Genomic DNA, 24,694 nt, shown 5'->3' on the forward strand with positions numbered 1-24,694 from the left:
CAGGACGGCGAGGCGCGCAGTCAGAAAATAACGAAGAAATGAGGGCAGAACAAGAGAATACATCGGATAATGCGGCGCATACATACAAACAGGCCCACAGTACCATACGCTTATATGTGCGCAGCAGGACAGGTAGGAGAAAAGAACGAGCGGCTGGGTTGGGGTAGAGAAAAGGGAGCACGGGAGCGGCAAGACTGATTGGCTCCTCTTATTCGTACCGCAGTGCCCGTGTACAAATAAGAGAGGCAAAAAAATGAAAAAGCACCAGAAAAGAAGGCAGGCGAGAAGAAAAGAGAAGCACGCGCACACAAGCACCACGCCATGGGTCCTAGCAGCTCTGCGTAGTGCTCGCTGCAACTGTGCCGCCGATCGCTTATTTTCATTAGATACAGATAAATAGAGAGAGATATTTAACTTCGTTCGGCTCCCACCCTTCACAACTGTGTGTTGATTCTTCTTCTGCGTCTCCTTTCAGTGCAGCATCTGCAGCTGCACACCCATCCCATTGTCGACCATGACCACATTCGGTGGCACTGAAGTGAAGCCCTCGGCACCACCGTTGCCGACGTTCATGGGGGGGGGGGGCAAGTAGGGTGGGAGCGTCGGCATCCCTGTCGCAGTGCTGCTCATGGGCACAGCACCCATGGGCAGGTATGTAAACGGAACCGCTCCATTAGAGACCGGGTTGGCAGTCGCAGTCGCTCCCGCCAGCGCCGGCGCCGACGGCGATCCAGAGAACGCGCTCAGGCCGTTCGCAGCCGTCGCGGCGGTGGCGAAGGCGCCATACCCGCCAGTGGGGAGTGGATAGTACACAAGGGTGGCTGGCGGTGCCGTCCACTCCGCCGCGCTTGAGCCGTTGGGGCCGTTCATCGCCGTCGGCGCGACCATCATCTGCGAGGGCCCCGCCGGCATCATGGACGCCATGTTCGGAAACGGGAATGTGAAAGGGGACACGACAGCTTGATGATTGGCGCCGTTGCCCACCCCATCGCGTGCGCCGCCGCTGGGCTTCGCCAGCGTTGTCGCTTTCGCCGACGCCAGCGATGAGCAGCTGTCGGATGAGTGAAGAGAGTCCAGTGGGGGACTGAGCGCCATGGACGCCGGCGACAGCGTCGACATGGCAGCGGTTGCGGCCCCACGTTGGGCTCCATTGATGGCACTACCGCTAGGAGTCAGAGGACCAGGTAAAGGTGTGCCGGCAGCGCCGAGGCCGCGATCCGTGCGCGGGCTGCAGCTGGCCGGGGTGACCGTGAAGAAGGCCGTCGACGGCGATGTGTTGGCGGTCATGTGGGCATCCGCAGGAGAGGTTGTCGCTGTAGTAGCGGCAGTGGTGCTCGGAAGAGCGCCGCCAGCAGCAGCCATGAAGGGGAAGTACTGCGCCATTGGCACCGGCATCGCGACGCCGCTCGGCATGGCAGCAGCCATCCCAATAGGGTTGAACGGCATTTGGATTGGCATGCCATTGTTGCCGAGAGCCGCAGTGGGGATGGTGCTGCTGTTCACCGCACGGCGGCCCTGCGAGCCCCGACGAGAGCCGCCACTGCGGCGCCTGCGATTGTTGTCACGGCGGTCGCGCTGCAACGAGGGCGGCGGCAGCGTCGTGTTGATGGCGGCACCCGCATCCCCAAGCGGCTGTGGGGTGGCATGAGAGTCGGCGAGTCGGGCCTGCACGCAGCGGCCTTGCAAGAAGCTGCCGTTGAGCCCGCGAATACAGCTCGCCGCACTCTCCTCGCTGTAGTACAGCGCGAATCCATAGGCCTTCGTAGGGGCGTTTCGGTTATCTACGCACAGCTTGGCCGCCTCCACACGACCGAACTGCTGGCACAGCTGCCGGAAATCCTCCGAGCGGTATGTTGGCGGTACACCAGAGATGTAAACATTGCGGCGTACATTTTGGTTCTTCACCTTTGCCGGCTCTGCCGGCGGCGTCGCCGTCTCGCCCATCGCCGGCGAGTCTGCGACGGTCGAAGGTGCGCCACGGCCGGCATTCTTGCCACCCTTCTTGGAGGGCGCCTGCGGCGTTTCCTTCATCGCAACCGAGGGGGAGAGCATGGTCCCCGGAAGCTGCGACTTCGGGTCAGTCATCATTCCAGTCGTCGGCGGCGACTCAAATGAAAGGAGCGACGATGTCGTAAAGTTGTGTGTGCCGTCTAGCCGCTGCGAGATGCCCGATTCGCTCTGTGAGCCGCTGGCGTGCGACCCAAACGAAAGCGAGAACTCTTTCGCTGAGTTGTTGTGGCACGTATCAGATAAGTGCGAGGCACTCATGGTGAAGCTCCGAGAGGAGTGCGTGGGGGGAGGGAGAAGAAAAAAAAAGTAGAGAAGCGCAGACGAAACTTTGAAGCAAGACAAGCCGCGCGTAAAGCGGCGATTGTGAAAGGGCTCCGGAGAGAATAATACTTCACAGAAAAAAGAGTACCGATGAAAACGTCGGTGAGGAACAGACCAACGAAAAAGAAACGACCAGAAACGCAATATATAAATATATATATATATGCTCTGTCACCGCACACACACACACACGCACCCACGCACTGTAGAGTTGTATGCAGTTGCCTACTGGCTGAAGGGAGGAGGAGGGGGGAGTGAATGGTGGCGAGGCTTTCTTTTGATATCAACCAGCAACAGCGACCACACTCACACCAGACAAAGCACGCACTAAAAAATGCTATCAGAGAGGGAGGGGGGAGGGGGAGGGCTAAGAATAGTTGAAGCACCTGTCGTATGTAAAGGTTGTTGTTTGTTTTTTTGTGTGTGGGTGTGGGTGGGGGATCCGAGGAAAGAGCGAAGGGGGAGGGGGACAGGTCGAGATGACGTGCGACCTTTCCTTTTCCTCTTATCTTCTTGTGCGTGTGCGCGTGTATGCTAGAAAGCTTTCCGTCGGTCAGATTTATTGCAGAAACAGCAGCCGGAGTACAGGCAGACGAGAAGAGGATGAAGGATGGGGGAGGAGGAGGGGGGCAGGAGCGGCAGCGGGAGCGGGTCGAGAGGAGAAAAGGGGGGAGATAGAGAATACAAAAAGCAGCGGGAGATGAAATGCTGTCAAAGGCGATTACAAGCGCGAGTAGCGAAAGGGGCCGCACAGAGACACACTCCTGAGAAAGACGCCAGAGAATAGGTCAATGGCAGAGAGGAAAAGAGCACAAACGGGCACGTGGGAAATTCGAAAAAAAAAACAGATAGAGAGAGAGTCAAACAGATTGACGTGTCGCTCAAGTGAGAGAAGCGTTGAGCTTCAGATAATGACCGTAAAAATAAGCAGTAATGCACTCTCTTTTTTTTCCTTCTTTTTCACAGCCTCTAAATCGCACAGGAAGACACCAAGAAGCTACTATTTAAAAGAAGGAACAGGAGGAAATAACGACGAGGAATAGAATCCAAGACACAACGCACTGATATATATATATATATGACGAAGAGGCAAAGGGGAAGGAAAACAACTCCGGCAAACGCTGACACGAGGAAACGAAAGTTTTGAAGAAGGAAAGAGAGAGCGCGCGCAAGATGTACAGCGACAGTCCCCTCCAACGGAGAAATCGGCAGATAGGGAGAGGGGAGGGAAGGGGAGGCGTCAGAGAGAGAGAAGCAGCAGTTTTGTGTATACGTGAGCTCCTTTCTCCCTCTCTCTGGGGCGTTTTTCTTTCGCTGTTATTTTATGTTGTACTCTGTTGTTGTTGCTTGTGTGTGTGTGTGTGTTTATTTCCTCGAGGAGAGGTAAGAGGAGAGGAGTGGAGGAATGGGGCAGCAGTACGGCGCCTTTGTGTGTGTGTGTGTACTATCCAAAGGAGGGCAGAAGATCAAGTGAGGTGGGGCGAGGGGAGGGGAGGGAAAGACTCTCGATCGGCTTCCACACCCAGTTGCCTGAACGTTTGTGTCACCCCAGCGGATCTTCCTCTTCTTTGCTGTGGTGAGTGTGTTCTTCTTCCGCGCAACTTCTTGTCGTCGTATCCTCCGCAGTGTACGCGATCGTAACCTTATTATGTGGGACAGGTGCGTGCAAAACGCTGCTGAGTGCGTGAGTGTTCTATGTAAGGACACCACTGCTAGACGTTGTTCGTGCGGGTGATGCTACTCTATGGAGAGGAGGCGGCTGCGTCCTCGCCGCCACGACAAACGCTTGCGCGCACACGAAATTTCAGAAAAAAACAAAAAAAACAAAAAGAGGAGACAAAGTGACGGTGGTCGTGGAACAGAAGAGCACACTGATGGAGCAAAAAGAGAGGGCACGAGAGCCTTCCTCAAACGAAGCAGAGGAAGACTGATGGACACACACAAAAAAAAAATAGAGAGAGAGAACGTACAACGCACGCCTAAGAAAGAGAGAGAGAGAGACCGACCAAACACAGTCACACATACACACACGCACACACTCAATCACTCGCACACACGCACAGAGAGAGGAAGAGAGGGAGAGAGTAAACGCAAGCAGAAGCACAAGCACAGGAAAGGAAGAAGAAAGATGGAATGATGCTGATGCTGACAACGGCGAGATGAGCGAAGGGGAAGGGGATGAGAGAGAGGGGGGACCTTTGAAGCCTGGGAGAGAGGGAGGGAGAGGGGGGAAAGAAGCAGCCAATAAAGGAGGCAAGGAGGGAGGCCGGTTGGGTATGAGATATACGCGTCGCAAAGAGAAACGTGCGGAGTCGGGGGGAAGGGGAGAGAGGGAGAGAGGGAGGGAGGGAGGGAGAGCGAGAGAAAGCGACCTCGCCTCGATGTACGCTCTTTTCCTTTCTTTTTTCGTATGCGAATGCGGGTGTATGAACGCCTCTTCTGCTTGCTACTGCTGCTATGATGGTGATGGCTCCTCGTTTTTGTTGCTGTTGCTGTTGTTGTAGGTTTGTTTCGTCGTGGTGATGGTGTTGTTTCTCTGACGGGTACAGTCCTGTTTCGTTCGATGGCAGAGAGGAGGGAGGGAGGGCAGGCGGCTGGCAGTGAAAGATCTGTTTATACACGCACAGCCCCGTGGTGGTTGATTGAGGAGACAAGACAGAGAAGGGGGGGAGGGGGTGGGGAAGAGGGAAAAGAGGGGAGAGAAAGAAAGGAAACAGATTTACCAGCGTATCTGAGCCCGTGTGCGCCGACGACGACAATAGGTATGGTAGTGCGTGTGTGTGGAAGGGGGAGGGGAGGATGGAGGGCGCGGTATGTACGGTCGACAAAGAGAGAGAGAGGAGGGAAGGGCATGCGAAGGTGTCCAGTCACGTCAGATTTGGAGAGAGACGGACAAAAATTACAAAAAAGCGCTTGGCGAAGCCGTAGAGGCCGCGAGGAGCGCGGGGGGACGCTGTGCGCAGTCGGCATAGCACACCTGACACACATGTCGGAGCGCAGAGGCACACAAACATGCAGTCGCCTCTCTTGTTAGATCCAGCAGCTGGGCCTCACCTCACAGCGGCGGCGTCTGTAAGCGACGGAGCGCTGATGTGAAGACCAAGGAGTGAAACCGGAGATGCGCGCCAACTCGACCGCTGACATACATGAAATGACCCTCCAGCGACCATGTCATCACGAAATCGCTGCGCGTCCTTTCCAGTTTCGATCGTGTAGGTCAGTGGATGTCGTTCAGTGTTACTGTATTAGTTCCATCACAGCATCCGTAACCCCTCTCGTATGTGTCTGAGACTACATTATGGCGGAGGTATTCTAGCGCACAAGTCCGCCACAGGCGGACTGAGACGGAGCTCTTCGTCATTATGGACAATTGCTGCCCCGCAGCGCCCCTACTCCGCTCCGACCCGATTCACCTCACAGGCCCAATCGCAGAACGCGAAGCAGCGGGGTAGGCATGTGCTACAGCAATGCACTGCACCCCCATCATCCGAGCGCGACCTTGCCCTTTCACTCTACATGTTCGCCCCACGCTTCTACTCACACCACCCCCTCCCCAACAACACCGGCCGTCACGTTGCGCATTCCGTTCGGGGCGGCCTCAGAATCCCCCATTTCATTAGTCGTCAAAGTGAGCGCTGGGTGACGTGCACCCGAGTCGCCCCACACCTTGCCTGATGCATGGAGCGCACAGACGTGCCCACTGCTGCAGGTAGCTCCGACAGCACGCCATGTTGGGCCTCGCCGCCGAGATAAAGAAGCGATACATTGCTGCAGCTTCCTCGACCACGGCGGCGCTTGATCCTGTTACCGGCATAGATGGCTCGGCAGTGATCGGGGATAGGGGCTGCCGGGCTCCCCCATACGAAGTGGGGCGCGGAGCTCCTGCGATGCAACGCACCCGAAGATACCTCCACACCATATGGGCTCAGGGGTAGCGTCAGAAAACGCAGGGGAGAAAGGTTTACCCACGCCGTACAGGCACAAGGGGTAGGGGGGCAAGACGGGACAGGAGAGGTAAGCGCACGGCCTCTCCTCCCCCTCCCGGCTGCCTCTTCCTCTCTTCATTTTTCACGATGCGTGGCATGGCGTGTGTCTGGGAGGGGAAGGGAAGGGGAGCAAGGAGAGGGACAATGCAGGACGACAAGTGAAAAGGTATGTGGCAGCCAACCAGCAAGGATAGGCCCTACGAAGCGAGAGGAGACGCCGGTAATGGTGCCTGTACGCCCAGACAAAGTGAAAAAAAAAGGGCGGGAGGGAGGTCAAGAGAAGACGCCCGGCGTAGCCCTGCAGGAAGAAAACCGTTACCCTTCTCAGCTGCGCGAGACTATCGGCCCATCCGCCAAACGTTTATCTCCTACGGGCGTCGTCCCTGTGCCTGGGCAAGACACGAGGCCCCTTTGGCGCCCCGCAGCAGCCCTGGCCCGCCCCTTTCGCCAAGCCCCACCAAGCAGCCTAGCACCTCGACAGACGCCTGCGTCAATCCTGTAGGGGTGATCGGCCTATTTGTGCGGAGTATGCGATGCCGCACTACAACCAATGTACGCGGTGCCAGAGGAGTGGAAGGAAAGAAGAGACACCCAACGACTCTCGACCAGCGGACGCACCCGTCCCGAGCAATCAAAAAAAAAAGCGGGTAGGAACAGCACAGACGAAGTGTGAAGTGTGGCCGAATCGAGCGCCCTGGCGCGCAGCCCCTGCCGAGGCGCAGAAGGAGAGGATGTTGGCAGCGAAGGGCCCCGTGGAACTCGTCATGGCCAACGACGAAGAAATGCTTGACTCAAGTAGTGCGATGGTGTTGACCGCCATCGAGGTGGGTAAACGTGAGGGGAACCATCACACGAAAAAAAAGGTGAGGAGCCGCGATAGCTGCACTGAACGACAGCGTCACTAAATCCCACTCACTCCCCAACTCTTTCCCCACCCATCCACCCACGCAGCTCGCGCCACTCTCTCCATCGTCACTCTTAGTCATACGCTAAGTTCACTTCATTCCTCCCACTACCACCGCCTAGCCGTTTAGACAATGGAGCTGAAGTCTGTCGTCGCGCCGTGCAGCGGATTCTCTGCAGCGGCAAAGCTCCCTAGCAGCTCCTGTACCTTGTCGATACCAGCAATGCGCAGTGAGCTCGTCAGCAGAATCTCACTACACTGCGTGTAGCGCACGAGCCGGCTGCGCGTGTAGTCCGTGAGTCGAGCGAGGAAGCGGATGGGGGCCGCGTCCGTCTTGGTCAGCACAATAGCAAAAGGTATTTGATAGGCCTCGAGCAGGTCGCAGTAGGCGTAGTCCAGGTGCTGCAAGCCCTGCGCAGATGCACAGAGGAACACGCGCTTGATGTTGCGCGGCTGGTACAGCAGAGGCCGCCTGGTGCCGCTGCCTTCGTGATCACCGTCAAGCTCACACCCAGCCTTCTCTGCCGTGTCGGCACCCACCTCTAGCGACTTGCTGCTCATGTCACCAAGTGGCTGATGGGGGGCCGCGATTGACTTGCCATGAAGACGATGCCGCTGCATCTTCTGCGCGGCACCAGGTGCTGCACACGCCCTGAGGTAGGCCCGCATCGCCCGCACGGCGTTCTCAGCATCGATGGCGGGAGTGCATATCGGATCATAATGGCCATATCCGGGGCAGTCAACGAGCACCAAACGGCTTGCGACGCTGTAAAAGCGCAGCGAGCTCGTCGTGCCGCGCAGGTGGCCGTACGGCGTGACCATCGCGTTCACTATGGCATTCACGAGAGAGGACTTTCCGCTCGAGGTACGGCCGATGAATGCCACTTCGGGCAGCAAGCTGTGCCGGGGGTGCAACCGAGCTGGCGGCTTCTGCTCAGGGTGCCGAGGCGAACGCGGCGCCTGATGCTGTCGGGCACTTCGGCCTCTCTTCCCCGGCTTACCCGTGGCGGCAGACGCTGGACTGGCTGCGGCATGGCTGAGCAATACAGGGAAGTGCTGTGGGTGGGTGGCACAGCGCACTTGCTTCACCTGCCCACCGAAGGCGAATGTTTGCTGTGCCTTCATAGATGTGTTAAAGACCGGCGCTGTGCCGTCTCCTTTGGTGATCCAGTGCTCCCATGAGACACCACGCTTCAGCTTCCTCTCAATGCGGCGGCCGTGCAGACCAAGGTAGATCTCTTGCAAGATGGAGCGGTCAAGCGGTCGCTGGCGAAGTTCTTCACGAAACGAAATGGTGCTAGGTTGTAGTGTCTCCCGCACGGCTCCCTCGACACCGTACTCTTCCACAAGCTTCTGCTGCTTGCGCAGATGTGACTTAGAGTCCCGCCACACCTTCTCCAGTGCTGCATCATTGCCCTCCCGAAAGGCGTCCAGCTGTTGCGCCCGCCGCAGCTCCGCCGCGCTCTCCGTCGGCAAGAACGGCGCAACAGCAGAACTGACGCGGCAGTGTGTCTCATACTCCGTGGCGTAGGGCGACAAGGTCGCTGAGGGAGACGCGTTCGACGCGCCAGCCAAGCCTTCGCCTAACGACGACAGCGGAGGGATCACAATTTTGTGCCGCGAGCTCTGCTGCAATAGCGTGCGTGATGAGCGCAGCAGCCCACCAGGCACCGACCCAAGACGCGCGCACGGCGTTGATTGCATAGTTTCTTTGGCTATTCTCTTCTTCGCTCTCCCTTACGCGCGCTTTGACGACGCGATGGCGGAGGTCAATTCGAGAGCGAGTGCAGAGGCACACTCCCATGCACACACGGACACACGCGCGCGCGGGGCCGCAACTTCCAACAGAGACAGAGCGTAAGGTCGGGCTAAAGACAGCAAAGACGAACGACGACCACTAGCCCTTCGTACTGCAGGTGTTGGCAATCGTGCCTGCGTGCTGTGGATACCGGATGAGTGCTGTCTGTGGCCCTGCGCGAAGGAGGGAGCATGTGTCAAGAGAACGACCAACATAAAGACAGCGCAACACTGCTTTCAGAACACAGTGGATGGAGAGCAAACGGGGCAGAGGGAGGCATTGCACCCGCCCGCGCGCGGGTACGTGGATGGGAGTGTGAGGAGGAGAGACGACAAGAAGCAGTGTGAAAAGGTAAGCAGAGAGCGGCGTGCAGTGCAGCCGAAGGAGGGAGGAGGACACACTCAGCGTCAGTGCGGGCCTTGCGAAACGGCCACTGAAAATGCAGCATGCGTACGCCCCACACACATAGCGACATATCAGCAGGCAGCACTGACAAGCAGCAGGCCAGCCGTTCATCACTTCGCCCTTGACGACACGCACCCCGCCCTTGAAGGCATCAGCAGCCCGCCGAAAGAGTCACCAACGACCACTACACATGACAACCGGTACGGCTGCCTAATGGCGCACCTTCGCTACTGCTCCCTTGGCGCCTGTGTCGTTCCTCCGTGCGCTGCTCTCCAACACAGATGTGCAGAGCATCTTCACTGCCTTTTCCTTCAGTTTACTCATCTGTCTATGCGTCTGCCTCCCATACCACACAGCGTCTTCTGCGCTTCCGCAGGTGCTCAGTCCATCACCATCACATGAGCGACGATGCGCGCAGACACACACGCGCGCACACAGCCAACGCCCCCTACAACACACACACACGCACGTCATGCCTCTGCTGCATCACAGCCCACCCCCGCTCCGCGAGAGCCAGCCGTCTGCCGTGCCATCGAGCCGCGCGCCTAGCGGGCTCTTCTCCCACCGCCCCGCCCCTTCCTCGCAGATGCGCGCGGCGCCTTCCCCCTCCCCCTCCCCCCTATTGCAGTCGCGGTGACTCGATGGCGCTGCTGCCTCGTCGCTGCATGTCTGCACCTACCACGTCCGTCGCCGCCGCTGCAGGGATCGTGTCTAGGTGGCGTGCCCGCATGCGCCGCGACAGGCGGTGCGTCGCCATGAGCCTGTGGCAGCAGAGGGGCACGCCACCTCCCCTCCACGACCCGCACGCCTCTGCCAGGTCGGGGCGCGTCGGGCGGAAGGGTGCCCGTGCACAGACGTGCGCTGGCAAGCACAGGCGGCTCGCGGCTCGCCCCCATGGGTGGGGACCACACGGGGCTGGGCAGGGGGGCAGAGGCAGGCACCCAGCAGGAAGTCCGTGCCCCCCGTGCCCCCTGCGGCGCGGGTGAGAGAGTGGCAGGGCAGCACAATGAGCAAAAGCGAATACAAATCGATTACTTCTCTGAGAGGGCGACCCCCCCGCCCTCCCTCTCTCTCTCAGCGTACACTCGCTGACACCCCGCACGGAAGCGTCTCCCTCCGTCTTGACGTTCGCGCTCAGAACAAACAGAAAAGGACGGTACATACAATTCTATATCTACATCTATATATATATATAGATGTAGATATAGATAGAATTGCGGGCAAGCACCGCGGTCATCGCCGTGGAAAGGGCAATGAGCACTGCCACGCAGGTGGGCGTAACGTCGTTTCAGCCACACTGCACATTTCCACATTTCGGGTTCATGTGCGCGCAGCAGAACGCTGACGCGACCAGCTGCTACGGAGTTGCTTCTGGCGAAGTGGGCCTTGCAGAGAAGGCACCAATCGCAGGTTTCCCCCTGAGACACACCGAAGGAGAACACATCAGCGGTGGGGAAGGGGGTAGAGAAAGGGGAGGGAGCTGCGGTATGAAAAGCGGAGGTGAGCAAAGGCTAAGAGCCGAAACTGGACAGACAGACGCCGAAGGATGCCCCCCCCTCTCCCTCCCTCCAGCACGTCCGACACCGAACACTACAAGAAGACTGAGCGAAGAAAAGGGAGGAAACAGAGGGTGAGGCGCAAAGACTATTTGCAGCAGGTATATCGGGTGTCACAGAGGCCGGGAGAGACAGGGAGGGAGGGAAGGAGGGAGGGGGGCGGCAAGAGAAGGACAGCATAGGAGGAGGGCAGCACTTCAACACCTTAGCGCGCTTGTAGCATTGCTTAGGGAAGAGGGTGAAAGCGGTGGTGCCATGAGCGTCGTCAGACACATAACGACAACGAATAGAAACGGAGGAGAGCGCGCGCAGGAGAGGGAGACAGAAAAAACAGAGAGATAGAGAGAGCAGAGGAAGAAGAAAGCGCGCACTGCGGGGGGAAGGAAAGAATGAGGTATGTTGCAGGCGCGGTCGAGGACGAACTCGAGGAAAGGTGCAGATGTCTTGCGTACGGTGTTCGCATGGGAGGCGATCACAGGAGAGAGAAATAGTAAAAAAAAGAGAAAAGGAAAGACGATCTGAGCGGTTTTTTTCGCTACTCGCCAAGCGAAGGGTAAGCGCAGGAGAAAGCGGCACCGACCCCCTCGCACCGCGCATGCACCCGGAGCACCACGAGCAGCAGCAGCAGCATCGTGTGAGGGTCTACCGCTATATCTTCTGCTCTGATTTGACTTTCTTTCTGAGACGCGCTGCTGAGGTGAGCCGAGTGAGGAGGAGAGGAGGAGGGGGGGAAACGCCGAGGAAAGCGGACGTCAGCGCAGGAGGAGCGACCAGATGGCGAAGGTGTTCTGCCGGCTGCACCCGTCATGCGGTAATAGGCATCTGCTGCATAGCAGCATGTGCGTGCGCTCAGCACACACATTCAAATGGGGTCGAAGGGGGCGCTCAGCAGGCGAAGAGCCTCATTCGGCTCCATCAAGCACTCCACGTTGAAGAGCACGCGACCTGGTATGTCGCGCGCGCCGCCGTTCTCTTCAATGGCGGTGCCGCTGGCCGTGGCCTCTTTCATCCACACCACCTCGGGTCGTGTTCGCACCTCGACCGGCGCGGAGTTCACGTCCACCACTCCACCTGCAGCGAGCACGTCCTCGGCCTGGTACCACAAGGACCGCCCCTGCGTGCGCTTCGGGGAACAGTGAGTAGCGACAAAGCGAGCGATGGAGAGGTCTTCCTCGTCCGCCTGCATCTCAGCGCCAGAAGCGTCAGTGGAGAAAGGAGCAGGGAGCGGCGCTTCATGCTGGTTCCCTGCCTGGCTCTCCTGCACTGACGCCGCTCCCTGAGCATGCACGCAACCATGTTCCTCCGTTGACCTCTGCGGCACCTCCGCAGCTGCGTCGCGAGTGCAAGGCGACTCGTCCGTAAAGGAAGCGCACCGCGTGGCGGCGGCAACATCAGGGTGCTGATTGATCAGAGACTCGTAGAGCAGTGCACGGTACGGCAGGCGCCGGCCACTTACACCATTCAGCGGAACCCCGGGGTTCTCGAGTTCGGCTGTCAGAACGACGGATGGCACGAGATAGGCATCGGGAAAGTGCACCTGCGATATGTGGTACCAGTATTCCAGCACCTCGGTAGTGCCCCGTGCCAGCGCTGCCGTACTCCCCGCGCTGGGAATCGTCGCTGTGGCGGCCGGCAGAGCCCTGTCCTCCCGCCGACCTGTCGACGCCGCCGCAGTGTCGGTGGCCGCCTCTCTATCGGTCGCAGGCACCCCCTCACGCACTGCGTGAACGTTGCTGCCGCCGTCGAGGCTATAGTACTCGCCTCGCGTCCCAATCCTACTCGGCACAAATCCAACTGCATCGGGGCGGAGCGCCAACCTCCACGCGCGGATCTGCCGCAGCGTCAAGTACAAAGGCAGCGACCACTTGTTGACTCGCATGTCCTCTTGTACCGTCATGAGAAAATCCTTAAACCCACAGTCGTCCCTCCTGAAATCTGCCGCTCTACCGGGGCAGAATAGAGAGCTAGCCGGCTGCCACGCACAGCTCACCCCGTGCCCCCCCACGATATTCCCTCTGTTCTCTAAGAGGCTGAGTCGGGGGGCCACACTGGGAAAAAAATACAAGAGCCGGCGGCGCTTCGCTGTGATGAAACAGTTCTGCAACACGTTCTCGGCGTCCTCGATGAGTGATATGTGCACGATCTTCGACATTACTGAAACGGGAATCATGTGCTCTGGCTGTCCAGGCCGCGGCATGGCACCGGCGCGCGCCCACTGTTTGAGAGTACCCCACCACTGCGAACGATAGCCGTGTCGGCGGGCAAGAATGCTGAGAGAGAGCTGGAGCGGAAAGCTGTACGGGCGGTGAGAGGAAAGCGAGTACATAGCGGGGCGCTGATCCCGGCTGAGTCGATCGCCTTGATGGCTAGGAAACAGCTGCTGCTGCAGCCTGGCACCACCCGCGATGCACTCCTCATGAGGCTCCACGAACGAAATCTTCTCACCGTACATGCGGGTCTGCCCATTTTGAGGCAAAGGTGTGCTCGCCGCCAGTGCAGCGTCCCCTCTACCGCCGGCAAGCCCCTGGGGCTGCGACCACCCCGTGGGAAAATCGCTGCTGCCCTCGCCTTCGCATTCGCCCCTCTTGCCCTCCTCGAGGAAGTCAGCAGAAAGTGCAGAGATAGGGGCGCCCCCCTCGAACCGAAAGCACATCTGATCCATGTTGAAGACATAAAGGGGCTTTGTGATCGTAAGGGTGCAGATAGGGACCCGGTAGCCCTGCACGTCCAACTCCAACTGCTCCTCTGTTGCCTGCCTCGCAGCTTTGCCTAAAGCCCCCGGCGGCCGCCCTCGACGACGGCACTGCAGAGTCGCGTCGACTGCAGTGTGTTCAGTGCAGACGTTTAAAGAGTCGCCCTTCAGCGCGGGTCCGGTGGGTACGCTGAGCCGCACCGCGTCCTCCTCTACAGCACACACCTGCTCTGGAGCCTCAGCACCTGCGGCGCTTGCTGCTTGCGGGCCTGCGCCGCCTCTTTCGACCGGCCTTGCCGCTGCTGTGTCACTGCGCGTAGTGCCAGCAGCTCTTGTGGCCTTTAACTTTCCCCTCCCTCGGACCGCCGCCTCGCGGGCGAAGCGGGACAGGCGTGGATGATGAGCAAAGGGGTCGATGCGGAGGGGGTTCGCCGTATTAGAGGCAGACGCGGAGAGTTGTATGGCACGGAAGTCATCTTCGTCCAGCCACAAACAGGAAGAAGACAGTGGATTAGATGGCAAAAAATTCTGTTGCGCGAAGGCTTGGAGAGCGGGGTAGCCCTGAGTGAAGACCACCAAGCTGCGACGGCTGTGCTTCAGCATTGCATGGCATCACCATACTCCTCTCGCTTAGTTCTCCGTCTCCCCTTCCACGCTTTCGGTGTATGGCTGGCGTGCGCTGATGCAGCGAGTGCACGCGCGGTCAGGGGTATGCGCAGACGAACGGGGCCTCTGTGCACGCACCGCGCCACAAGGAGCTGGGCAGCAGAATCGCTCGCGAGCATCATGCAGAGATGCAGAACGCATGAGCAACGGTAGTATATGAGAAGGAAACGTGAACAGAGAGAGAAGGTGTGGGGTAGCGTGGTATAGGGAACAGTCACGTGCGTGTTCTAGTCGAGGGACGGATGCGTGCTGCACTGAGGTCGTGGTTACGATGCGTGAAACCATTCACCACAAGCGGGTGTGTTCGCACAAAAGTGCGCAGAAGGCAGCTGCGCGACGGCGCGGCAGCCCATACTAACGGTACCTGCAGTGCACCGTCTAATGCAAGCAGAGCAAGTGAGGCGCACTCCACGCATACTCGTGGTGTGCATCCGCCCCCCCCACCCGCATAAGCGCGCGTGCCCTCTTCTTTCCTCTCCTGCATGCACATAGCCTGCAGCAGGTACGGAGCGTCCCGTGCAAGTGACTCCCCGAGTAGCTTCATCCACCTCTTATGGTGGCGTATCCTTTGGTAGCACCTTTTTGTTATTCGCCCGCTTCCCTGCCTCCACCTCCGTGCGATTTGTTTTGTCTGCGTGTGTGTGTGTGTGTTTATTTTCCACGTTCGAAGGAGTTCACCAGCACTAAGTTCTTAAGAGTCACATCCACAAGGAATCACTGCGCAAAAAAAAAAAGCGTCGAACAACAGCCAAAGACAGTGGAAGAGGAATGAGAGAGTGCGAGATGCTCGTGCAGACGTCGTGGGGGGGGCGCCTCGGCCCTGTGAAAAGACCAAAGGGGGGAGGCGGCGGCGGTACGAGGGCTCCCGTACAGAAAGAGGTCTACCCCCCCCTCCTCCCTCCACACACACACACAGGCACACACAAACACTTCCTCCTCCGCCTCTCCTGCTACGCCCACCAGCACTTGAACAGCATCGCGGAGAGAGGACCAAAGAAGAACACAACAGATGACGCAAAAATAGTTGAGGAGTAGAGGCCTCACTGACAGCACACGGCAAACAAAAGGCCCCCCCTGCAGCAGCATGCGCGCACCGGCACACACCCGCGTGTGTCCCCCACCCTCTTCCCCTACATTAAGGAAACAGTTGAAATACCTTTCGGCCAACACTCTATCATTATAAAGGATGTGCGTTCTACTCTCATGTCAGGAGAACCTCTCCTCCTCCTTCCCCCCTTTTCTTCCGCTCACGAAAGAAACAAAAGGGCAAACACATCGGGTCACTCAAAGAGCACCTGCTGGTAGCCGCCCGGATAACGGGAATATCAGACGCACATGCATTCCTAAGCCCCTTTCCCTTTCCTCCAACGTAGCGACAAGAAGTTTCGTCGGGGGAGGAGAGGGGAGTGGGCACCCCTCTCTTCCTCTTCCTCCACGCGATATTCCCCCAGCACGAAAGCAGAAGAGCTGACACGCAGCAAAAGCGCTGGTAAGTGCTGCACGCACGCGCTCTCGACTTAGCAACGAAGAGCGGAACAAAGGATGTGGGAGGGGGGGCTGCAGACGAACGCGTCCCTGCGCGTCATCAAACCTTCAAGAGGCGTCCACGTTGGGGAAAGGAGACGGAGCAAGCGCTTCAAGCTGCAAGAGAAACCGCAAAGGGAGAGAAGAGGGGGGTGAGGGAAAGGGGAGCGATGGCGAAGCAGCGCCCTGACACCGCAGCACTGCGCAATGAGGGGAGAGGAGAGGAGGAGAGGGGCTGCGTGGACGGTGGTCGTCTCCCACGCACGTGACGCAGCGTCTCCCTGCCCCTTCCTGTTCACAATTCCTTTTCCTCTCTCGTCCCCCCTCCCTCCCCCACACACAGGCACACATACACTCCGGCCTTCCATGCTGGGGGTGCGCGCGGCACCACCACAGCCACCAGGATCCATCTTTCCTTCTTTTATCCAGTCTTCTGCATCTCGAAAACTGCTGAGTCTCGTCCCCTCCGCAGCGGCACTCGCGTCGCGCCTCCTGCTGCTTCTCTATGAAGTCGCTACGGTAGAGTACACAGCAAAGCTGCTATCGGCATACCGTAGCGGGTAAGAGGGAAAAAAAAGAGGGATAAACACAGATGAAAACGGTCGGGGGCACCCCGCCGAGGGTGGCTAGGGTGTGCCTAAAGCGGGGCGTGCATGCCACTGTGCACACGCACCGGCACAGCGACACAGAGAGACGAAAGACGGCAGCGTTACTGTTCTTTTTTTTTCGTCTTCCCCTTTGGTGCGGTGATGTGAGCTTGGGAACAGCATCCATGATGACCAACCCCACACACACGCACGTGTTCCACGTCGTGCATGTGTACGTGTGTGTGTGTGTGTGCACTAGGTACAGACGCGCACACACGCAGAGACGAGCAGTCCACTGCTTAGCAGCGAAGCGCGAAGAGAGTCGCCACCATCAAGACTCGCACTCGAGCGCTGCAGCGGAGAGGAAATGCAGAAAGCGAAAGAGACAGGCAACCACCAAGACGGGAGGAGATATGAACGCGCATGTACGCATCGCCTTCCCTGCGCGCTCGCATCCGTGTCCTTGGCAGCTGAATCGCACGGGCCACTTGACCGCTTCCCCTCCTCCCCCGATTCTCATGCTCGAGCGCCGCCCCTTTCGAAAAAAATTCTTTTTCTCTTTTTGCAGCTTCCTCCATCTACTGAATGAACAGACCCGCGCGCGCGAACGCCTCGTCAGGGTTCGAGAGCTGCTCCACGTTGAACAGCTCGTACTGAACAGAGGACGACGTGCCGCTGCTGAAGGGCACACCGCGGCGCTTTTCGCTCTCTTTGATAGGCCACTGGTACAACTCCGCATCGCGGCCGGTCAGCCAGTAGTTGCTGCGAAATGTCTTTGGGAACTTCCGCGTGTTTTCTGACATGATTGGCTCGCCAGAGAGCAGAAAAGTCGGCACATTCACCGGCGCACGCTGCAGCGTCTTCAGCGCCAGGTGCGGGTCCTCTAGCTGGTCCACGTTGTAGATCAGGTGGCGGTCGCCCGTAGAGGCCTCCTGCACCACCGGCAACTGATCCGGCAGCGGGGTCAGCTTAAAGAACTCCATCTGACGTCGAGTGAAGTAAAGACCGCTGTTGAAGTCGTTCGATTTGATGTGGTCCTGCAGAATCTGATACGTCTCGCCCTTCTTACTGTACACACGGCGACTGCCGCCGCTAACGGGATACTGCTGGAGAGCGTCGCCGCCGCTGAGCTGACTGGAGTGAAAGAGCTTGATCTGCGACTTGGTCAGGAGGATGCTCGACCGCGCGTTCGCCTTAAACTGCAGGTTCTCCTTATACGCCTGGCCGCGGGTGATCCACCACTTGCTCTGGAAGCTGTGCCGCTGCGCACGGTCATTGAGCTCGAACTGCAGTCGCTCCCCATAGACCTTTCGGCTGCTGTAGCTGCTGTGTTTCGGCGCCTCCATCACCTCCGGGGGTGAAAGGAGCTGGTCGAAGTTGTATAGCTCGAGCTGCTTGTCCAAGACCAACTGCGTGGGGAGCGCACCTGACTCCGGCTTCATGCCTAAGCGCTCCGCCTCCCAGTCTTCGACCCACACGTTACTGGGGCTGTTGCGCGCCCGCTGGTTGCTCTCCAGAATGTGGTGCTGCTGGCTGAAGACAACGATCTTGCGGCCAGCGGTGGAGACTGCTGCACCCACGGCCACATGTGGCAGCAGCGCGGAGGAAGACACGCGACGGAGCATTTCTCTTTTTCTTCCAAGTGTGCCTCTGCGGTGCAGCGATGGGAAGGACAATCTAAGAAGTGCGGGGGGGGGGGAAGTGGAGTGCGGTGGGGGGGAGCGCTTCACCGGAAACGAAGGCAAACAAAAAAAAGATGCGCCACAGAGCAAGCAGAAAGGAGGGAGAGAGAGATGGGCGTTGAAATGCTTGGATGTTGGTGCGTCGGTGCTGCTGTGTTTCGGTTCGCCGTTGGCGGATATGTCTGCTCACCAATGTGGGCTACCCTCTATGACATGGGGGAGGGGGATAGTGTGTGTGTGTGTGTAGGTGTGTAGGTGTGGAAGTAGCGGAGGGGAGGGCTGATCAAGCGTGCATTCACTGCGTGGACGTCGGGGAGAGGGACGGGGTTCTCTATAGGGGTCGAAAAAAAGGAGGCAAAGCGTTACGGTGTGACCAACAAGCGAGTCGAGCGACAGAAGATAGGAGTCGAGAGAGCAGTGTTACCCAACCGATAAGGAAAGGGGGTCCCTAGTCGGGTATATGGGGTAGACAAGCTTGAGGGGGAGGCGGCTGCTGGCGATGCTCTTATGTGGGATTTCGAGGCAGCACGAGAGCCTTTACACGCAAAGAGGACGGTGGGCACCGAAGAAACAAAAAAAAGAGGGAGGACAGAAAGAGAGAGAGACAGGTGGGGTAACACAAACGCGAGGTCAGCTGTGCCTGTTATGAATATTTTTTTCTCGTTGCTCCCATCGAAGAGGAGTGCGTGACGGACACGGTCGAAGAGGAAAAAAAAGCGATGTGGATGATAAGAGTCCGGAGGAAGAGGGCAGAGATGACGAGAAATGGAGTAGGGCAGCAAACAGTCATCAAGCTTGACCGATGAGGGCGGTGCGAGAAAGCCGCATGTGAGGCAGCCACTCGCACATGCGCATGCGCTAGCTCCTCTTGAAGCTCCACCGCCTCTTTCCTTCTTCTCATGTGGCGCAGTGCACCAGTTTGGATTGGGTTACTCGGCTGGTTGGCAAAGGCATTGCAGTTCCCTTTCGCTTGGCGGCGCGTTACCGTTCGCGCCATCACATTCTGTTCTCTCCGCCCCTCCTCGGCAGCCCTTCTTCCTTTGGTGCAGCACCCGTGTGGATTTGAGAACAACAAAAAAGGTCTCAGCGGCGACGACTGAGAGTGGATGCCGGAGGGGGGAGGCACGAGAAGAACGCTAAAAAAAGGGGGGCATTATCGCGGGGGTGTCCCGCGTCACTGCAGTTCTTTTTTGTCGCTTCTTTCGTACCAAAACCACCACCGGCCACCGCGCAGACAGACACTCACGTGAAACACGTCTACGACCAGTTGTAGTACCTCCGAAACGCCTGCGTGTTCATCCGCGGTGGCTGCCCTCCGCGCCTCTTGTAGTGAAACGTAGCATGCGGGTCTGACAAGCGCGAGACGCGTCCACCAGGGCGCGACAGCAGCGACCCTTGCGCGTTGGCTACATACGTGTGCCCCTGTCGATGGCTTGCGGGGTCCGGCAGACCACGTTGGGTAAGCTCCAGTATACCGCGAAGGCGGTGCAGCTTGGGGGTGTTGCGCAGTTGTCGGACATCCGGCTGCTTCCAGGCTCGCAGACGCCTTTGGCCGGCGTGAGAGGCAAGCGAAGAAAGACTCGCGGTGAACGGCGCTGCTGGCCGGCACAACCACAGGGAGCAGTGAAGCATTCGCCTTTTCTTTCACCGTCTCCCGTCCCACTCCATCCGCGGCGAGCAAAGAAGAGAGGTGCGCTCGCCACCGGTGACGCACGGTCCCCTCGAGCACTGACAGTCACAAGTACGCCTCGGTAGAGTTGTGTGGTCGGAAGGACCGCTAAAGGTGCGTGGAGGACGGCAGCGATACGCCGGTTCCCTCAAGCGCCTCGCAACGTATGAATCCAAGTGAACGCTTAACAAGAGCAGCGGAGATCGAAATCGCCGCGACACGCCGGCGCAGCGACTGGCGTGCGCCCGAAAACAACAGAAGGCGAAGAAAAGGAAGAGACGGTAAGGAAGAAAGACAAGTGGCCTTCAGCGCCGTCGAGGAGAGCCTCATTTTTCGTTTGTTCACGCCCGGACGCACGCGCCCATGCGTTCCCCTCGGGCACCCCCCCCGCCGGCTGTCGTTGGCCGCGGCAGGCGGCTCTCAGATGCCGCCTTCGGAATCCCTCTCTTCTTCTGTTGGCCCAAGAGTGACGTGGGGGTGGGGGGGGGCTTGTTGCGCACGAGGAGGAGAAGCGAGTGAGGCCAGGAGGCTCAGTGAATGACTGTCAGCACCCCTCATCGAGAGAACGCGACCTTTTTCGTGCCTCATTTCAGCTGTGACTGTTTTTCGGCCCCGTCGCTGATATGCTCCGGTCACGTTCCCATGAGAAGGCCCACAAACGGGCATTTCTTTCGCGCTCTCGTCAGAAAACACGAGAGGTGAAGAAGAGGGTGCACGTGCAGCCCGTCAATGGTCTCCTCCCTCAGTTGTAACGCGATACCTCGCTGCCGGTCCGGTCACGCGCGCATGCACAGGAAGATATGGAGGCAACGACAGACGCGCCGAGCACACATGCCCTACGGGCGCTAGACGTGCAGGCGCTATTGCGTACCGGCAGCACCGCCGCCCCACAGCTCCAGCACAGTCCGGTGCTCCATCTCCAGTCGATGGAGTCGCGAGAGCACTAGCCCGTACACAGGAACGTAGTTGCTCAGCGCCACGCCGCGCACGCGCATCTGCGCACTAAACTCCTTCCACGCCGCACCGTTCTCGACGAACTCGCCGTCCATCGCATGAATCGTGGCAAGGTACTCCTCGTCCCCGCGGAGGAGCCGGATGAGTCGACTGACGGGGGCCTCCCACGAAGCTTGCAGGGCTTCGCGAGCAGCTCGCTCGGCATCCGTCATTGTGCTGGAAGGAGCACTTGCGCCCTTCGTCGAGGTGGTGCAGAGGGCTGCCGAGTCAAGCGGCACACCTCCTGCAGGAATCTCTGCAGCCATAGGTAACACAGATGGAGCGCCACCAGCGACACAAGCGTCACACGGTGCTTGCAGCTCTTCCAGGATCGGGTCAATGCTCGTCTTGGCGACCTGTGTTAGCTCCTGCACCTTGCACTGAAGAGGAGTCAGGTAGTCCCGCCACGTGGCCTGAATGGTGGGCAGCAGCAGCCCCTGGCGAATGCGCTGGGAGATGAGCTCATCCACCGCCACGGGGGGTGGCGAGCCTGTCAGCGCAGTGGATGACGCCGGCGAAAGCGTATGCGCAAGCGTGGTCGGCGGCGAAAGGGCCGCGTCCGCGTCAAGCGGGTAAGCGTCAGCGGCCGGCTCACTGCGGCTGTCGTTATCGAGCAAGGCGTGCTGCAGCGCGTGCAAAAGAATGGCGTAGTTGCGACGCACCTGATTAAGTACGCCGTCGCTCGGTCGCACATCCATGTACGTTTCTGGGATCACGTTGGCCACGTACGGGCCGAGCTGCCGCAGACACCGCATCTCTGCCTCCTCGGCCGCAGCACGCGCCGACATCGCTGCAGCTTTAGTGGAAGCAGCGGATCCAGTTTCCACGGTAGGCCCGGTGCATGGCCCGGGCGATTCCGACAGCGATGGAGCGATGCTAGTCGACAAAATCGACCCGCGATTGTTGGGCAAGGGCAGCTGCTCTGGTGCGGCGCTCGGGGCCGAGCGCGCGCGGAACGGGCCAGCGTCATGAGCGGTGGTGTCGGTGAACTGCAGCTCTTCGCTCTCCCATGCTGTCCTTGCTGCTACGGTCGCTCCCGCAGCAGCAACAGGCACTGGCGTGGTCTGGCAATTGGTGGAGCCATCGCCGACGCCCGGCGGCGGCTGTGCCCCTGCGTGAGCCAAGGCAGCCACGTCTCGGCTGGCAGGGCCGACCCTCATCAGAGGCGACCGCGGCTCACCAGATACCTGCGCCGTGGCCGCCGCCGGCCGCCGCAAGTTCGCGCCTATCCTCGTCAGCCACTTTGACCCTGTCTCGCTGAGCCTCTGGAGTGTCTTGTTGCTCTGCAACATTTTCTGAATACCGCCGCCGCCAGCCCCGGGATCCCTGAAGAAATTCGTTGATCTGCTGCCCGCGACCCCAGTGCGGCTCGCCAGCGCCTCCCGCAGCGACTTCTCCGGTCGCATGACGCCACCGCTGAAGTAGCACACAAGGAAGCGGTCAACGCAATGCTCGACGAGCGTCAGATACTTCTCGGTGCACATGTTCTTGAAGCTGTAGTAGCTCTCTGCGCGACTCTGGAAAGCGGTCAGGCTCTGCTCCCAATCCACAATGTACGCAGGCCGGGACTGCACCTTGGCGCTGGACGCTGCCGACGGCGGCCTCGCCGTGGCACCGTTACGCTCCCCACTCGTGGCAGGCGTAGCAGTCCCGCACCCGGTCGCCTGCGAGCTGCAATACGGGAGTGTTAGGGCCTTTTCTGTGAGAGACAGAGACCCCTCAAACCGGCGCTGGCACTGCAAATCCACGAGCTTAGGTGAAAGAAAAGAGGAGTTCGCGACGGCCGCGTTGCGACTCCCCTCCATCGCATCAGCGCCAGTGACGCACGAGGATTCCACATCGTCGGCAAATAGCTGCGGCTGGGCTGGCGACTGGTAGAGACTACTGTGCACACCCTTCGCTGACAGGTGCGACACGCTCAGCGGTTGGCCTAGGCCCGGCGGCGCCCCGTGAATCGAAGACGCTTGAGTGTTCCGCGAAAAGATGGTGAGCTGGGGCTCGGGCACCGGCAGAGCTATCGCCGCTGCGGCAGGTGTGAAATCAAGCGGTTGCTGAGCCTGTAAGAGTGACTGATGAGACGGCTTACACCCGTGCCGTTGCGGTGAGGTGGTCGGAGGCGGCAGCGCGTCCAGCAGCATCGGCGAGCAGTAGGGGTCCGGCACGAGGGAGCAAGCCTCCGAGGTGGGCCCAGAGTGACCCACACTGTAGACAACGACACGAGAGCCGCCAATGGCTGCTGGGGATGTGGTCGCCTGCCTGGCAGGGCAGCCACGTGTGGTGGTGTGGGGGCATGGGTAGGATGCCATGTCACACACTTGCTCGCCTCCACCAGCACTGAGCATGGACGCGTCGGTCGTGTCATCAGCTGTCATTGCGGCGCCGCCTGGTTGGCTCAAGGGGAGAAAGAAGCTGCGGCGCAGGTTCTCACTGCCGGTCGTTCCCGTGTAAAAGCTCTGGCTGTGATTCACCACTGCAGCGCAGCTGCCAGTGTCCTCTGGAAGCAGCGACGGCATCCCGGCGCGGGCGCTCTCCATTCCACTGCCCGCGCATGAAGGGCGCGTTGTAGCAAGTGACTGAAACGGCGACTGGCCCACGTCATGGGTGCTGGCGCTGTTGCTGCTGCTGTTGCCGAGCCGGGCGAAGGTGAGCAGCTGCGGTCGCGGTGATGTCTGCGGGAAGGACGACGTCATCATCCCTGCCGTAGACACAGTGAATGCCGTCCCGCTGGTGTCCAGCGACGCGCCACCCATGCTCCACACGGATGGCTGTGGTGCGTACTGGCTGCGAAGGGGCATATACTCTCTTGAGTGCGTTGGAGTCGAAGAGCTGATGAGCAAAGGAGTCGTCAAGGACGGCGTCCGTGCGCTGCCACCGGCGCCGCCCGCGCCGCCTCGCAGGCTCAAAGCGGAAGAAACAAACAAAGACAAGTCCTGCGGTGCACCTCCACTGGGGATGGCTGAAGCGCGCGGCGCCGGCGTGGGCACGGAGGCAGAGAGGGCCGGGTGCGACTCATCGGCAAGAGGCGCGAGTGCCTGATGATTCGAAGCGTGATATTTGGCTGCGGCCCCCGATGGCGCACCAGCCTCACCCGAGGCGGTAGCCCAGGTGGACACCATGAGTGGTGCCCTAGACGAGTCCATACAGGGATTCAGACCCGCGCGCGAGGCGTCAAAGCCACAGGCCACCGCAGCAGCACTGTTGGTGGGGGGTGTTGCCTTTGGGGCAGTGTGCCATGATCCGGAAGGCGACATCATGGCAGATGCGTACACCGCGCCACCCGCAGGGTTTCCCGCCGTCGCAACCACCACGGGCTGCTCAGGAAGAGAGGAAAGCTGCTGCGCCGCATGGACGCTGAGCGTGTATGCACAAGAGAGGCTGGCATGCGGCCATGCACCCACTGCGGCAGCTCCTGTCGAGGGAGAACCGCCGGGGCTTTTGCCTCGGTCACCACCAAGCGCGACCTGGCTAGGAGAGGCCGTGGCGCACGGAGATGCCGCCGGTGACGTCGCCACAGGCGCCAATGCCTCTACACACGGCGGAGATGCGAGAAGATAGAAACAATGACGTTCTTGATGGGGCTGCTGCAGCAAAAGTTGTGCACCGCAGGAAGCCGGAGGCACCTGCATACTCGGGGCACCACCCGCCGCTGGCGCGGTAGCCTCGCACGAAGGGCCGTCGCTGAGCACGGGCGACGGGAGCACCACCCTATCGGAGTGCCCACATTGACGATCACCTGTCGACGCAGGGTGCTCGCCGTGGACTTGGTTTGCGTTCTCCAGGGTCATTGCCGAAGACGCGCCAAACACGCTAGGTCTGTAACAGGTTGTAGGGGTTGCGGTGGACGGTGAGCAGCTGCTCATGCTTGACGCACACATTATGCCAGATGTGTGCGCCACCATGG

At 59.6% G+C, this 24,694-nt stretch overlaps 6 protein-coding genes across 6 annotated transcripts; all 6 read right to left on the reverse strand.

Moving 5' to 3' along the window:
* Nucleotides 1-471: 471 nt before the first annotated feature.
* On the reverse strand, nucleotides 472-2,268 carry LSCM1_06084 (uncharacterized protein; the record flags this gene model as incomplete). Its single annotated transcript, XM_067323516.1, has 1 exon — nucleotides 472-2,268. The coding sequence occupies one exon, from the start codon at nucleotides 2,266-2,268 to the stop codon at nucleotides 472-474; it is 1,797 nt and encodes a 598-aa protein (XP_067178621.1).
* Nucleotides 2,269-7,347: 5,079 nt separating this feature from the next.
* LSCM1_06085 (uncharacterized protein) lies at nucleotides 7,348-8,925 on the reverse strand (the record flags this gene model as incomplete). The annotated part of the gene is made up of 1 exon (XM_067323517.1): nucleotides 7,348-8,925. The coding sequence occupies one exon, from the start codon at nucleotides 8,923-8,925 to the stop codon at nucleotides 7,348-7,350; it is 1,578 nt and encodes a 525-aa protein (XP_067178622.1).
* Nucleotides 8,926-11,842: 2,917 nt separating this feature from the next.
* LSCM1_06086 (uncharacterized protein) lies at nucleotides 11,843-14,275 on the reverse strand (the record flags this gene model as incomplete). Its single annotated transcript, XM_067323518.1, has 1 exon — nucleotides 11,843-14,275. One exon carries the CDS (start codon nucleotides 14,273-14,275, stop codon nucleotides 11,843-11,845), a length of 2,433 nt encoding a protein of 810 aa, XP_067178623.1.
* A 2,752-nt stretch (nucleotides 14,276-17,027) lies between these two features.
* On the reverse strand, nucleotides 17,028-18,074 carry LSCM1_06087 (uncharacterized protein; the record flags this gene model as incomplete). Its single annotated transcript, XM_067323519.1, has 1 exon — nucleotides 17,028-18,074. The coding sequence occupies one exon, from the start codon at nucleotides 18,072-18,074 to the stop codon at nucleotides 17,028-17,030; it is 1,047 nt and encodes a 348-aa protein (XP_067178624.1).
* A 1,314-nt stretch (nucleotides 18,075-19,388) lies between these two features.
* Nucleotides 19,389-19,763, reverse strand: LSCM1_06088 (uncharacterized protein; the record flags this gene model as incomplete). Its single annotated transcript, XM_067323520.1, has 1 exon — nucleotides 19,389-19,763. The coding sequence occupies one exon, from the start codon at nucleotides 19,761-19,763 to the stop codon at nucleotides 19,389-19,391; it is 375 nt and encodes a 124-aa protein (XP_067178625.1).
* An 897-nt stretch (nucleotides 19,764-20,660) lies between these two features.
* Nucleotides 20,661-24,047, reverse strand: LSCM1_06089 (uncharacterized protein; the record flags this gene model as incomplete). The annotated part of the gene is made up of 1 exon (XM_067323521.1): nucleotides 20,661-24,047. The coding sequence occupies one exon, from the start codon at nucleotides 24,045-24,047 to the stop codon at nucleotides 20,661-20,663; it is 3,387 nt and encodes a 1,128-aa protein (XP_067178626.1).
* Between the last annotated feature and the right edge of the window lie 647 nt (nucleotides 24,048-24,694).

This window comes from Leishmania martiniquensis, chromosome 23 (genome assembly GCF_017916325.1).
Source record: "Leishmania martiniquensis isolate LSCM1 chromosome 23, whole genome shotgun sequence".
Classification (NCBI taxonomy): domain Eukaryota; phylum Euglenozoa; class Kinetoplastea; order Trypanosomatida; family Trypanosomatidae; genus Leishmania; species Leishmania martiniquensis.